Source organism: Molossus molossus, unplaced genomic scaffold, assembly GCF_014108415.1.
Source record: "Molossus molossus isolate mMolMol1 unplaced genomic scaffold, mMolMol1.p scaffold_m16_p_24, whole genome shotgun sequence".
Taxonomy (NCBI): domain Eukaryota; kingdom Metazoa; phylum Chordata; class Mammalia; order Chiroptera; family Molossidae; genus Molossus; species Molossus molossus.
Window position 1 is genome coordinate 518,483 of NW_023425360.1, and position 14,829 is coordinate 533,311.

The 14,829-nt window shown below is 46.2% G+C and overlaps 1 protein-coding gene across 4 annotated transcripts in view; it reads right to left on the reverse strand.

The window, feature by feature from the left end:
- The window catches only part of IREB2 (iron responsive element binding protein 2), a 35,031-nt gene that overhangs the window by 2,948 nt on the left and 17,254 nt on the right, over positions 1–14,829 (reverse strand). The window contains exons 9-21 of one of the 4 annotated variants that reach the window (XM_036278113.1): positions 14,646–14,817; positions 12,818–12,918; positions 12,033–12,149; positions 10,650–10,809; positions 9,538–9,673; positions 8,369–8,453; positions 7,564–7,720; positions 7,134–7,258; positions 5,070–5,174; positions 4,601–4,743; positions 3,150–3,297; positions 2,943–3,065; positions 506–691 (exon numbers count right to left, since the gene is read on the reverse strand). In XM_036278113.1, the coding sequence (XP_036134006.1) occupies positions 506–691; positions 2,943–3,065; positions 3,150–3,297; positions 4,601–4,743; positions 5,070–5,174; positions 7,134–7,258; positions 7,564–7,720; positions 8,369–8,453; positions 9,538–9,673; positions 10,650–10,809; positions 12,033–12,149; positions 12,818–12,918; positions 14,646–14,817 (1,758 nt within the window). Of the gene's footprint in view, positions 1–505; positions 692–2,942; positions 3,066–3,149; positions 3,298–4,600; positions 4,744–5,069; positions 5,175–7,133; positions 7,259–7,563; positions 7,721–8,368; positions 8,454–9,537; positions 9,724–10,649; positions 10,810–12,032; positions 12,150–12,817; positions 12,919–14,645; positions 14,818–14,829 lie in introns of those variants that run through there. The other 3 variants (XM_036278114.1, XR_004961499.1, XR_004961500.1) reach the window with 3 other exon arrangements.

Below are 14,829 nucleotides of genomic sequence, written 5' to 3' on the forward strand. Positions count from 1 at the left end.
TACCTGCCACATAGTCTATCTGAAGCTTCTCCTACTTAAAAACCACCTGGAATTCCCAACCGTGAGCCTCACAGCAAATTAGACAACGCTAATTTCCATCCCTAATTCTAAATGTAAGCACTGCATCACCTAGAACCAATCAGGCCACTCAGATCCCGGCTGCTCACTGCCAACCCCCGCCATCCCCTCCCCGGTGCAGCCTGCACTCTAACCCCAGGTGTGCCCCTCTGCCCTCTCTCTGCGGTGGCCCCTGTGCCTGGAGGAAATGAGATCGGCACAGGAGCGGACAAAGAACGGTAGCTGGCAGTATAATCCAAGTGCTTAAGTGCATGTCCACTTCCTCGGGACCAAGGCCCAGTGCTCTGGGCTTTTCCTCAAAGAGCAGCACCCACAGGACACACGGCACCTGAGACAGGTGTACTGTTCCCAGCTGACACCTGTATGTGGGTCACAGTAACTGCCGCTATTCCACATACAACCACCTATTTGAACATACAGTACACACCTTCACACTTAACGTAACTCCAGGAGACAGTTCTTCAGGAAACGCTAAGGAGAACGTTTCTCTGCCGGAGAGGCCCACGGAGTCTGCACTTTCTCCCGGGAGGAACTGAAGCGGAGCTATGCCCATTCCAATCAAGTGATCTTTGTGAATTTTCTCATAACTTTCAGCCAAAACAGCTTTCACACCCTGTAATAAACATGCATTTTATTTCCTTTAATCACCTCTGAAAGTTGCTTTATTGAGCATTTTAAAGGACAAAAAATCCTACTTTTGGCCTTTCGGTAAAAACTTTTAACCTAGTGCTCCACACTGAAGGCTGATGCTGCACCGAAGAACCGCAGCCCTCTCTCACAGGTGCCTGTGTGTGAAGCCGCTGCCTGCCTGCCCCACCCGCACAGCTCGGTCCTGCCAATGCCTCAGAGGGCGCAGGGTCTGTTCAATAAGGTGGATCTGACATGCGCTACCAACACTGCCTCTTGAAACAGAACCAAAATAGACAGAGAAGGTGTAGCCCCCAGAAACGCAAGGACAGGACGAATGAACTCCAGAACTACTTAGGAGAGGACACAGGTGACTGACTTAGCTCTCAATGCTGGAAGTACAGAAGGACAAACCACAATTAGAGAGCAGTAGAACATCGGCCTGCGGACCAATGATGCCCGGGATCAACTCCGGCCAAAGGCACGTACCTCAGTACCTCGGTTGCAGTTCGTCCCCAGCCCTGGTCAGGGTTGTGCAGGAGGCAGCCAACTGATGTGTTACCCTCACATCGATGTTTTTTTCTCTCTCCCTTTCTCTCCTTCTGTCTCCCTCCCACTGTCTGAAGATAAATTGAAAAACATCCCCGGGTGAGGATTAGAAAAAAAAAAAAAAAAAAAAAGAGCCGTACCAAGGTCTGAGTACATCTACAAACAAGAGCTGCGAAAGGCTGGAGACCCAGAGGCCCAAGGCTGTCGGAACGCCGGTGCCCTTAGGGGTCTGAAAGCAGCCAGAGCTGCCGGTCAGGCTCTCAGCCTGTGTTTCTCAACTTTTAAAAGTAATGACTGCCCTCGGGAGCCCTTTCAGACATCTCCCCTGATCACGTCCTTGTCCTCACTGCCCACGCCCCGAACGTTAACAGAACAAATATTTGGTGCGACCTGTCTACGAGCAATGTGTACACCTGTACTTTATATATCAAGAGGTAAGACTTTTTAACAATCAAGAACTGACCTTCATTCCTTAGGAGGGCTGCCACCTTGCAGAGGGCTCTGGACTAGAAACCCTGGGCAGGGCGAGAACGCCTTCGCCAGTACCAGCGAGGTCGAAGCCTCGGTCCTGGACGGGTCTCTGCCTCTCACAGGTTCTGACACAGGGCTACCCCTCAACAGAAAGGCAGCTTCCCCGGCCAGCCATCTGCAGTGAGGCCCAGGACTGCAACACCAGCCCACACCCACACCCACACCCCGAAGTCAGTGACTTAATGTCTAGCTGAACGGACACCACCAGCTAGAGGAGCAAAGCCTAGAACATAAAAACAAACACTAAGAAAACTTCAGGAAAAAAGAAAACTTATACCTATAATTAATACAGTACTTGTAATATCTCAAAAACATGAGAGAATCTGGCTGACTATTCACACTTTCAGGGAGACCACAGGGCAGAAGACTGTGCGCATGAGGGTGACGAGGGCCATCTCCGCCGCGTCACAACCACAGCTGCAGAGAAGCCCCGCGGGCGACACGGGCTGCTCTCACCAGAGCACTCCTGCTGCTGCCGACGGGCAGTCTCAGCAGAAGTGTCTTCCAGAGGACAGCCAGCCACCATCACCTTCTATTTGGGGAAATGAGTGATACTTGGCCCACATCTCTGTCGACCTCGACAGAGCAAATCTGAGAAAGTCCAGGGAAACGGGCACAGGACACTTCCAGTGGGTACAAATCATGATCATCATCTCTTCGGCTACCATATGGATTTTCTCACATAAGAAAAGACTGATGTAGTTCAGTTAAATTCAGAGTACTGATGCAACTAGCTAAGTCCAAAATATACATGATCTCTTTAAAAAACCCACAAATATTGAGATCAAAATAAGCATAAAAAACCAAATGAGTAAAATAAAGTTTAATAGGATGTTGCAAATAAACTTAAGACTCTGAAGTCCATCCTGGCTGGTTGGCTTAGTGGTTACAGTGTCGGCCCATGGAACAAAGGGTTGCGGGTTCAATTCCAGTCAGGGGCATGTACCTGGGTTCCGGGTTCAATCCCCGGCCCCAGTCAGGGTCTCTTGCAAGCGGCAACCAACTGATGTGTCTCTCACATCAATGTTTCTCTCTGTCCCTTTCCCTCTCACCCTCCCACTCTATGTAAAAATCAATGGAAAAATATCCTCGGGTAAGGATTAATAAGCAAAACAAAAACTCAGAAGTTTGAGAATATAAAATTTAAGAATCAATACCAGCAAATATGGTCCTTTGGCAGCCCAGTCCCTGGAACTCCCTGCACCGTATTTCTTCCCTGCTAAGATGATGACGGGGACGCCTTCTCTCCGGTACAGCTCTGCAGCCTCGAACACGTCCAGCTGCGGGTCAGAACAGACACCACGTCGGTGATGCAAGTTCCGACGTAGTCAGCACTCGTCTAGGTGCTTTGTATGCGTCCTTACCGTCTGTCCTGACGGAAAATGGATGGTTTTGGGAGCCGGTTTTCCAATAAACTTATTAAAAAGTTTGATATTTGCAAAAGTGCCTCTTGTCATCACAGCGTCATTGCCTCTCCGGGCTCCGTAAGAGTTGAATTCACGAGGGGTAAGCCTATAAGGAAGTTATAAAAGCCAGTTTTCACTTCAGATGGAACACAATCACACATTGTTGAGTTGTAAAACTTACTAGGAAACACTTTTCACTATGGACATTTCAAGAATATATAAAAGTAGAGAAAAAAGAACAGTGAATGCCCAGGGAACTCAGCATATTTTAACTGTATGTATTTCAGCTGCTTTCTCTAAAAGATATGGATCCCTAAAAAATACTATCAATAACAAAAAAGAAGTCACAACTTCTTACCATCAGATAGCTAGCCAATATTCAAATGTCCTTGTCCCACATCATTTTGTTTGTTCAAATCAGGATGCAAATCCAGCTGATCAAGCTTCTTTTAATCTCTGCATTTACCTCTGTCTGTCCCTGTACTTCATCTGTTTTCTGTACTAGGCTGTGCTGACCGCACCTTTATGCCCCTTTCACATGCTGTTCTGTCCCCTGCATCGTACACACCAGATGTCACATCTAGTGGCTTGCTGAGACCTATCTTTCGCCCAGGCCGCTGTGGCTCAGCAGGCTGGAGCATTGTCCCTGCACAGAAAGGTGGCAGGTTGTCCCTGGTTGGGCATGTACACGAGGCAAACCAATCGATGTTTCTCTCTCCCGTTGATGTCTCTCCCTTCCTCTTTCTAGAATCAATAAAAGCATACCTTGGGTGAGGATTAAAAAAAAACAAAAAAACAAAACGATCCATCTTTTGAACCGACACCAGTCAAACCCAGCCTCGTGCATGAACATTTTATAGCCACAAACACATTTAGATGCCATGCTCCAACAATAGGAGGATGGTTAGAACCAAACCATCAGCCTTTATGTGGTAGGTCAAACCAAGATGATTTTTCTTTCCTTCCTTCTTTTTATTACATTTTCTTTGATTTTAGAGAGAGAGAGAGAGGGAGAGAGAAACATCAATGAGAGAAACTTCAATTGGATGCCTCCTGCACACCCATGCCCTGGGGATGGAGCCCGCAACACAGGCATGTGCCCGACACGGAATCAAACTGGCCACCTCTCGGTGCACCGCACAATGCTCAATCAACGGAGCCTCACTGGCAAGGGCCAAGCTGATTTTTCAACAAAGTAGCCCTAAAAAAGCAAAATCTTGTTTCCAATCAGCTTTTTATTCAGATTACAAGGGCTCTATTTAAAGTAGCAATTTCCACATCTAAAGCTCTGCAGAGGCAGGAACAGCACCGCACACAAGGGCACTGTGCGCTCCCTGGACAGCGGAGCACGGCTGTGGGGGCCTCTTGGCCGGAGGAGCAGGACGAGACACCCTCACCCTCGCACACACCCTCTGTTTGTCAGATACTTAGCAGCAGCACTGCTCCTGGAGATGCTTCCCGCCGGCGAGATGTGGTCTGTCGTGACGGAGTCTCCCAGATGCAGTAAGACGTGGGCATTTTCAATGGGTGGGGGGGCAACTGGCTCTTTGGTCTAAAGGCAAAAGAAAGTTGAAGGCATTTAACTCTTCATGAGACATGTATTTTCATAACAACCTTTAACAGATGAAACAGCCCTGGTCGGTTTTGCTCAGTGGTTAGAGCGTCAGCGCACAGACCGAAGGGTCTCGGGTTCGATTCTGATCAAAGGCATGTACCTGGGTTGTAGGTTAGATCCCAAGCCGCAGTCAGGGTCGTGCAGGAGGCAGCCAATCAATGTTTGTCACCCTCCCTCCCTCCAAGAATAAATAGAAAAATATACTTGGGTGAGGATTAACAAAAAAATAAAAATGAAAGATGAAATAGTAAAACCATACTTACAAGCTTGTCAAAAAACGAGGGACATCTGATATACGTGGACTTTGAGTCCCACGGAAACAAAACTGAATCCGGAGCTTCTAAGGAATTCCACCGTTTATCACCCATCTGTGAACATGGTTTCGGTTGAGAACCAAAACAAAGACAAAATGGAGTCAGAAAAAGGTTTATAAAAATGATCAAGGGGATAAAGTAGTATTTAGGTTAGAATAATAATAATAATAATAATAATAATAATAAAAAGGTCTTATCCATTTCCAAAGAAAGTAGGATAACGCACTCTACAAAATCATGAGGTTCTCAGAAGGAGTAAGACTTGCTCAAATCCCAGCACAACACATTTGCAGGAACACCCTAGAAGCTAAGTTTTAATGTAAACGGGACATAAAAGACAATAGACTCTGCCTGGCCAGGTGGCTCCGCTGGCTGGAGTGTCATCCTGTGTGCCAGGAGGGGTCCCATCCCCAGCTGGGGCACGCATGGGAGGCAACCAACTGATGTTTCTCACATCGATGTGTCTCTTTCTCTCCCTAAAAAAATCAATGAACACATCCTCGGGTGAGGATTAAAAACAAAACAAAACTACAGAATCCCAAAAAAGCTATAGAATTTAGGAAGATCTACACATGCTGCTAAAGAGAAATGAGGTTGCTGTGTGTGGCATATGCTGTTGATCTTTAAGCCCAGCCGGTGTGGCTCCGTGGTTGAGGTCGGCCCTGCACCTACAGGTCACCGGTTTGATTCCTGGTCAGGGCGCATGCCCAGGTTGTGGGCCCAATCCCCTGTGGGGGGTATGCAGGAGGCGGCCAATTGATGTTCTCTCTCATTGACGTTCCTATCTCTCTCCCCGTCTCCCTTCCTCTCTCCCTAAAATCAATAAAGAAAAAAATATATTAAAAAAAGTGACAATGGAGAGAAACCTGCTGTTTTCAATGTACCTGTCCCATATCACTGAGTATTAGTCCTACCTTCAAACTACATTGCAATGTCACTGTCATTCTGCAGCCTGATGGCCCTGCCATTACCACTGGTACTCTGGACCATGACTGGTCTACTCCTTCATCTTTTTTCCCAACCACCTCTCCCCAGTGCATTTCAGAAGGAAAACAGAGCAGTCCCTCCGATGATGACACTCCTCTGTTCAAAACCTCCAACAGCTCCCCATCTAACTTCAGAGTAAAAAACTAAATTTTTATAACAGTCTAAAATTCCTTATAAGCTCTGGTCCTCCTCTTCGCTGACATCATTTCCTACCGCTGTCCTTGCTTCCTATGCTGTGGCCACACAGTGCTTGCTGAGGCTCCCTCCGGAGGCCCTGCCACTGTTCCCTCTGCCTGGAAAGTCTTCCTCTTGGTCCAGACATATGTCCGACTTGTTCACCTTCAAAACTCATCTCAAGGGCTGTGTTTTCCACCAACCCATACGCAACTGCAATTTACTCCACAAATTTTGCACAACTGGTTCTCTTTACCCTGGTCTACTTTTTTCCATATAAACAATGTATCACTTCTAAATATACTTTGTAGTTTACCTAATGAGGCACTGTTCACTGTCTGCCTCTCTCCATGAGAATTCTGTGTTTTATTCACAGGCACATGCCAAGCACATAGTTGGTGCTCAGTAAGTATGTGTTAAGTGAACACATGCTTTCTCTGCCCTCACATGTATGATCCGCTCCATGCCTGCACGGCACAGACACCTATGGGAGGTGCTGAGGAAACACCTCTGGCCACCTGAGGGGGCAGAGGGCGGGCAGTGTTTGCTCCCACTTCTCAATGCTGAGCCACTTGAGTGAAAGTGACGAGCAAGGGATATTCTGATGATGTGCCCGTGATTCAGGACACCAGGTGTAGATGCTCACGATACGTTTCCAATAAGCAATGACATCGGTTCCAGTATTCTCACTGTTCCTCAGATACATAGATTCCAAATACAAAATGACTATCACTCATTCAGACCGTGTTAAAAATAATGTGATTTAAGTTTTTGTCCTGTTCAGAAAGCAAGAAGAGTAAAATAAACACTGTCACTTTATCAAACTATTTAAGAAACAAGTGAGATTCTGACCTCTATTTTCTCTTTTAATGCTTTAAACATGGATAATGTAACATGTTCTTCCTCTATCTGATGAACTTCTTCTCGACTAGGCCAAATATCATGCAGGTAGATATTCTTGCCGGTGGGGTCAGTACCTGGTTAAAACATTTAAAAATGAGATGTGGTGTAAGAAATAACTCCCTCAAGACAGCTGTGCCCTTTCAGAGACACAGCAGGGAACCGAGCACGTCCCTTGGAGTGCGCCAGGCTTCAGCAGCCGGAAGCTGATTACTTGCACATTCTACCTTCTTCCTGTGACTACAGAAATTAATAACTACGGTACAATTTCCTAAAATAATTCAAAGGACAAATGGTATAAGAAACATTTCAAAATACAACGAATACGTAACAAACAGAATGCCTGTGTGCAGGTGTGCAAGCACACACACGAAGGAGATACCTAAAGGCTCTGTCTGGAAGTCGATGTTCACGGTGCCGGCTATGGCGTAAGCCACCACTAAGGGCGGAGAGGCCAGATAACTGGCACGGACACAGTCACAAAGACGACCTTCGAAGTTTTTGTTTCCAGATAAAACTCCACAAGTAACCAAATCACCCTGGAAAAAAACCACACACACACAGATTCAGTTTAAGAGATGATGCCAATTTGTATAATCATAAAGCAACTACAAATATTATATTTCTTAGGGCAAGATAACCAAAGAGCACATTACCAATTCTACAGCCCAGACTATCAATCCTGGAAATAAGCTAAATTAACTCCTTACATTTTTTTTTTTTTAATCCTCACCCGAGGACATTTTTGCATTTATCTTCAGATAGAGCGGGAGGGAGAGAGGGAGGAAAAGAGAGAGAGAGAGGGAGGAAAAGAGAGAGAGAGAGAAAGAAAGAGAAACATTGACATGAAAAAGACACATCAAGTGGTCGCCACCCACACGACCCCAACCGGGGCCGGGGACAAACCACAACCGAGGTACGTGCCCTTAGCAGGAATGGAACCCGGGACTCTCTGGTCTGCAGGCCAACGCTCTAACCACTGAGCCAAAATGGCCAGGACACATTTTTAAGGAATTATTTCAAGAATAAAAAAAATGGTTCTTCTAATTATTTTAAGATTGACAGGTTACTCTTCCAAAGAGGTGCAAGGACTACAGAAACAAACACAACAGTGCACATCTCCTATAGTCTAATAACAAAATGCAGTTAGAAGAAGCCCATGTGGCTGTCACTGGGCACTGCCTCACCTGCTTCACAGCACTCAGGACAGCTTCTGACAAGGGCGCTGTGTTCCCCACGCACGTCGAGCAGCCATAGCCAACGATGTCAAATCTGCATGTTGGAAACAAGCGTGACGGGACAGACATCACGATGCGTGTCAAGGAGGGGCAGGCTTTATCTTTCATCTCCTCTACTACCGATTACTCGAAACATTCGTGAGGCACACGAATTAACCTTTATGGGTACAGTCACTGCAGCTTCTGGGCGTCAAGGCTCACCCTCCGGCACACTGCCTCCCATGTGCAAACCTCTGGAGAGCGGGACACTGAAGCTGCTCCCCAGCTGGGTTCGACACCACCTGACACAGAAGCTATGTACACAGCTACTGTACAAGAAAATCCCTCCAATCTGCTTGCCAGGATATGACATGACCACTCAAACATTGAAGCGTACTTCCTCCAAAGGGGTTTCAACTGTAAAGTATCGGGAGGCCCCAGCTATAATCTGACCGAAGGCCCCCAAAAGGCACTGTGATTGGGTGATGATCGGAGTAAATTTTTCACGTCTAAACCAACTAAGCTAAGGAAAGTCCCTGACAAAAATTTCAAGATGATGTAACTAAAAAATTATAGATATAATCCACAAAATTACTTTCAGTTGCTCTTCTAAATCTACTCCCCCAAAAATACCCATAACATTTATTAGGCATGCAAAGGAATTAAGACAGTATGGCCTGAAGCACACACTCAAAATAGGCTAGCATCAATTATATTTTAGAGCAGTACGTAAGAAATGTGAAATGTTACTTTCTCCAAAGTTCCTGTTAAACTATGCTTAATAGACCCAGGAACCTCATAAAACCTCACTTAAAACAATTTGCTCAGTTAATAATACAACCTGTAATATTTCATCCGTTTCTGAAAAATGACCCACACAACACAGGGCAAGTATGCAATAGTTGGCACCAACCCTTGCACTGTCAATCACTGTCACCTGTCTTGTCTTTCCATCCTGAAACTAGAGGTCACATGTGCTTCTCTAGCCAACACACTGCCTTACGCACTGAGCATGCTCACACATGTTCTCTCAGGACGAAGGCCTCAGGTGCCGGTGGTAATGGCAAGGCAACAAGGCCTGACAGGCAGCTGCACATGCGGACAGCAGCGTCGACGTGAGCAGGGCAGCTGGCACTCACCCGAGCTTACTCAGATACGGCAGCACTCCACTGGCACTGAGGTAATGCGTGACCATCCCACTGCCCGGCGATAAGCTTGTTCTTATATACGGTTTAACACGCAGACCAGCTTCAACAGCTTTCTTAGCCAAAAGGCCTGCAGAGTAAACAAACCGTGATTACGATGCTGCCGTCTTTCCCACACATCTAAATAGGAACAAGGAAGGGTTATTAATTAAACAGGTGGATCTCCAATTCACCTCAGGGTAAAAGTCCAAATCCATACACTTTACTCATTTTTTTCTATAGATTTGTTTCATTTAAAACAAAACACTACAGCCCTGGCCGGTTTGGCTCAGCGGTTAGAGCGTCTGCCTGTGGTCCAGAGAGACCCGGGTTTGGTTCCCGCTAAGGGCATGTACCTTGGTTGCAGTTTGTTCCTGGACCTGGTTGGGTCGTGTGGGTGGCAACCACTCGATGTGTCCCTTTCACGTCGATGTCTCTCTCCTCCCTCCCACTCTATCTGAACAAAATATCGAAAAATGTCCTTGGGTAAGGATAAAAAAAAAATTAAAAAAATAAAACAAAACACTACAGTAGGTGTAGTAGCCTTTACATTGTAGATTAAGGTGTAACCTGAAAAAAAATTTAGGGTACAACCCGATAGCAGTCTCAGACACATGATGTTAATGAAGGATCTTAAATGCCATAATCGTAATGAACTGACAGCAACGCAACGACACACGGTCCTGGCAAGTAGCAACGTCAGCAACGGCCCAGGCGCACGACCGACCCCTCGGATGCCCTGTCCGCCACCTTCCCTCCACTCTCAGTGCTGAATCCCCAGCAGCTTCTCAAGAGACCTGCTCATGAACAGCCCTAAGTTAACAGAGCAGATATGACCTCAAACTAACAGACGTGTAAGTTACAAGAGAATGACGTACCTTCTGTGCACTAAACATAAAACTAGTAACATAAATCAAACTCAGGCTCCTAAAGACCTCATTCAAACCTCCAAGTCCTCACCGGCCAACAGACACCAATGCTCGTGCACCATCTAAGAAGCAGAAGGTGAATGTGACAAAAAGATGCAAATAATTTAGAAAGACGTGTGACCTTCACCCACCACCAACCTGCAGCGAGCATGACGGACGGGTTGCAGTTATTGGTGCAACTGGTGACCGCGGCGATGACCACAGACCCGTGCGACAGCTGGTAGTCATGGCCTTCGTAGTGAACAGACACGGCATCGTTCTGCTTTTCGGCTGCAATCTGGAAGCCTTTGAACCCGACCTGTGGAAATGCGCACACGTAAACGCGATGTCCTGGACACGTACAGGAAAAAGGGCTGGTAGAAAAAGGCAGATCCTTGACGTTAGCTGATTTAACACTTGAAGTTATAAGCCAGTGCAAGAGATGCTAAAGGCCCATGACCTCAGTCGCTGTGATGCAGCTGGAGCAGGAGGGTGAACAGTCATGAGAGGCGTCTGCTTGTGCCCACAGCTTTTATCTACTGACAGGTCAGCCAAGTACTCGGGGTCCAGCTCTCACTCGGCTCTGAGGTTCTCTATTCATTCCCGCTCACAGTAGTTCTCAAGAGGGGGACAGCCCTGGCTGATTTGGCTCAGTGGCAGAGCGTCGGCCCGTGGACCAAAGGGTCATGGGTTCAATTCCTGGTCTAGGACATGTGCCTTGGTTGCAGGTTCAATCCCGGGCCCTGGATGGGGTTGTGCGGGAAGCAACTAATCCACGTGTCTCTCTCACATCAACGTTTCTCTCTCCCTCTCCCCCTCCCTCCCACTCTATCTAGAAGTCAATGGAAAAAGTATCCTTGGTGAAGATTAAAACAAAAGTTAACAACAAAAAAGAGGCAGGACAAACTTTTCGCTGAAGTGACCCTGTGTGTCTGCAGACTGTGAGCCAGCTGGTAACTGAGAAGTGGAGGTGCCCAGGATGCACCGTTTATTCCCGTGTCAGCCCGAACTTCTCCACAACAAGAAAATCAATAAATCATGAAAACAAAAGCTTTGGGAAGAACGCCCGCCCACGAGCTCTCAGAGCAGAGAAAGTGACGGGTGTGCAGCGTGACCCTCAGACAGGCCGCGGGTCTCGGTCTCTGGTCTGGAGCACTGCCGTCTAGCAGAATCCCGCGACAGCACAAACACATCGGACACAAGAGCCCAGACACACATGGCTATTCCGCATTTGAAATGAGGCTACTGTGACTGAGAAACTAAATTAAAAAAAAAAAATCTTCACCTGAGGATTTTTTTCTATTTATCTTCAGACAGAGTGGGAGGGAGGGAGAGAAACATTGACGTGAAAGGGACACATCGACTGGTTGCCTCCTGCACAACCCCAAACAGGGCTGGGGACAAACTGCAACCGAGGTACATGCCCTTGACCAGAATTGAACCCCAACTCTTTGGTCTGCGGGCTGATGCTCTGACTGCTGAGCCAAACCGGCCAGGGCAAGAAACTAGATTTTAACCTAAGACGACAGCGAGGTCTTCTACCTTCTCACTTAAGCAAGCTCGGAAATCACTCTTCATCTCTGTCACAGCAACTCGATCCTGCGGTCGTTTGGGACCACTGACAGAAGCAACTATTGAATTCAGGTTAATCGGGATCACCTAGAAACAAGAGAGAAGTGGAAGAAAAGGTATTAGGATTCATAAGGATAGATTCCAATTCAAGCACTACTTACATTTATATTTACATTTACATTTGTGTTTACATTTGTTTGTGCGCAACTTGTGATGGTGAAAAGCATCCATCAAAGAGGAATATTTTAAAACCCATTTAACTTATGAAACATGAACATTTGCTAAAAGCAAGACTAGCAGATGCAAACTGTCACACGACCAACTGCACAGACTACATAAACCTTCTTGTTCCCCAGGTGCCCTTCTCCCACCACATAAACATGGATGGCTGTGCCAGCTACGACCTTCTGCACCTGGGCCTCAAAACTGCCCTCTGCCTGCTGTGATGGTGGAGGTCAGCTTAGGAAACCTTTCTTCTTTCTCAGTTTTGTTGTCATAAAAATCTATGTAAAATTAATGAATTTACTGAGCACTCACTGTGTGCCTGACACTGTTTTAGTGAATTTGTATTTAATCTCTTAAGAACTCTACGCAATAGACATTATCTTCGTATTTGAGAGATAAGAAAACTGAGGCAGAAAGGCTAATCAACTTGCCCAGGGTCACATGGCTAATAAATCTTAGAGCTGGGACTGAAACCCAGGTGGCCAGGCTCAGAACTCACAGCAGTACTAGGTGGGCCACTCTGCACATACCTGGGAGTACTCAGGTTCTCCCGAACTATTCTGGTCAGTTCTGAACAACTTCACAGCTTTAAGGTAGGTCTCCACTGATTTGAGTTTGGCTTTGTCAAAACCTAAAAAGATAAATAACAAACACCCAGTAGGAATTCTGAAACCTTCGGGGGTGTGTTGAATTCCAATGATGAGTTAGAAATGAGTATTATAAATTACACAGGACTCAGAATTGATTTCTTTACAAATTGGTACTTGGTATTATTCTCAACAGTAGTAAGAATTTTGCTCTGTGAAAAACTATAAACTACATAGCAGCCACCTCCTTAAAACTTAATAGATCACAACCAAGATCAGAAATAGAACCAATGCTATTAAAGTTCACAAAAAGTAGTTTGCAAAAGAAAAAACAATAATAAAATTGAATATAATAAATTACTACCCACCATGAAGAGTAAATTCATTACTGTCCCTAAACAATAAGTAGCACTAATAGAATGAAAGATGAAAGTTAAAAAGTTTCACAGAGCCGTGGCCAGTGGTTAGAGCATCAGCCTGCAGACCAAAGGGTCATGGGTTCAATTCTCGGTCAGGGGCATACATCTGGGGTTGCAGGTTCGATTTCCCAGCACCAGTTGGGGCACATGCGGGAGGCAACCAGTCGATGTGCCTCTCTTACATGATGTTTCCCTCTCCTTTACCCCTCCCTTCCACTCTAAAAATTAATTTAAAAATATCCTTGGTTGAGGATTAAAAAAAAAAAAAAGAACTTTCACAGAGCAGAAATCTCTTCCAGAAATAAAAAGAATTTAGATGTTGATATGAGAGTTTCCAACATAACATCTGGCGGGTTATGCATAAGCGTGATGAGAAGTGAATGGCTGTGGCAGGGTGTGTTCTCCAATGTCTGCCACAGCAGTAGGTTCCCCAACTACACGTTCTTCTTACAGTGTGAGGGCAGTGCCTCCATCAAGAGGTGGCATCTGCTGGTGCCTCTGCAATCTGACCAATGGGATCTGGCTGGTGCGCACGTGCGCTCAGGTCACATGGAGGAACCACAGCTGCCTGCCAGCACTCCCTGCCGGACTCCCTAGCCTGGCTCTCAAGTCCTGCAGCCGAGGCTACTGACACCACAAAGCACAGGCAGGCTGTCCTGTGTGAATTAGCAACCCACTGAAACCATGTGGCAATAAAAGATTCTTGCTGTTTCAAGCCACTAAGTTTTAGGATAACTGGTCACACAGTAACAGGCTGGTAATACCTCATTCTAATATGTAAGGAGTGAGGCCGCTGTAACCACTCTCTCTGATGTCCTACCAACCAGATCCAGTTCAGAGGAAGCTCTGTGCTCTATGAGGGCAGTTTCCTCTAAGGCTCCAAATGACCACAACCATCTTGCCACTGACTTGTTAACTTAAAATAATCTGCCCCCAAACGGAAGAGTGGCCAAAGTTCCTAGTCCATCAGGCTACGAAAGAGATGGAAACCCGGAACCCTACGCTACTGTCCACAGATCACGTGCTCATCCTTCAGGCAGAGCTCTGGCGGTAGAGGGAGAAGCAGTGACCATTAGACCACCCCATCCCTGGGCAGGGCGGGGCAACCTCACCGCGCGGAGAAGTGAGGTGAAGATCAGCGGTTTGAATAATTCCTTTAAACTGATTGTAAATGGGTAAGAGACTACTTTTCAACATTCAAGTCACTGGATGCAGTTTATTTGAAAGCCACTGCCCCAAAATAACATAACTTCATGAACATTAAAAAACAAGGTAGTGATTTCCTGTGAAAACAGCTCAGGCAGACACACTGGCAATGTAACATTTATCCTAATGATCTTGTATCTTCTTACCTGTATGTTCTAAATGTTTTAACGTCACATTGTCAACAGGGAAAAAGCTGAGGATAGCACCGTATTCTGGACACATGTTTGCTATTGTAGTTCGATCCACTATAGATAACTGTGAAACTCCACTTCCGAAAAACTCAACGAACTTTCCAGCCACTCCTGCTTGCCTGAGGTGCTGCACAAAGGG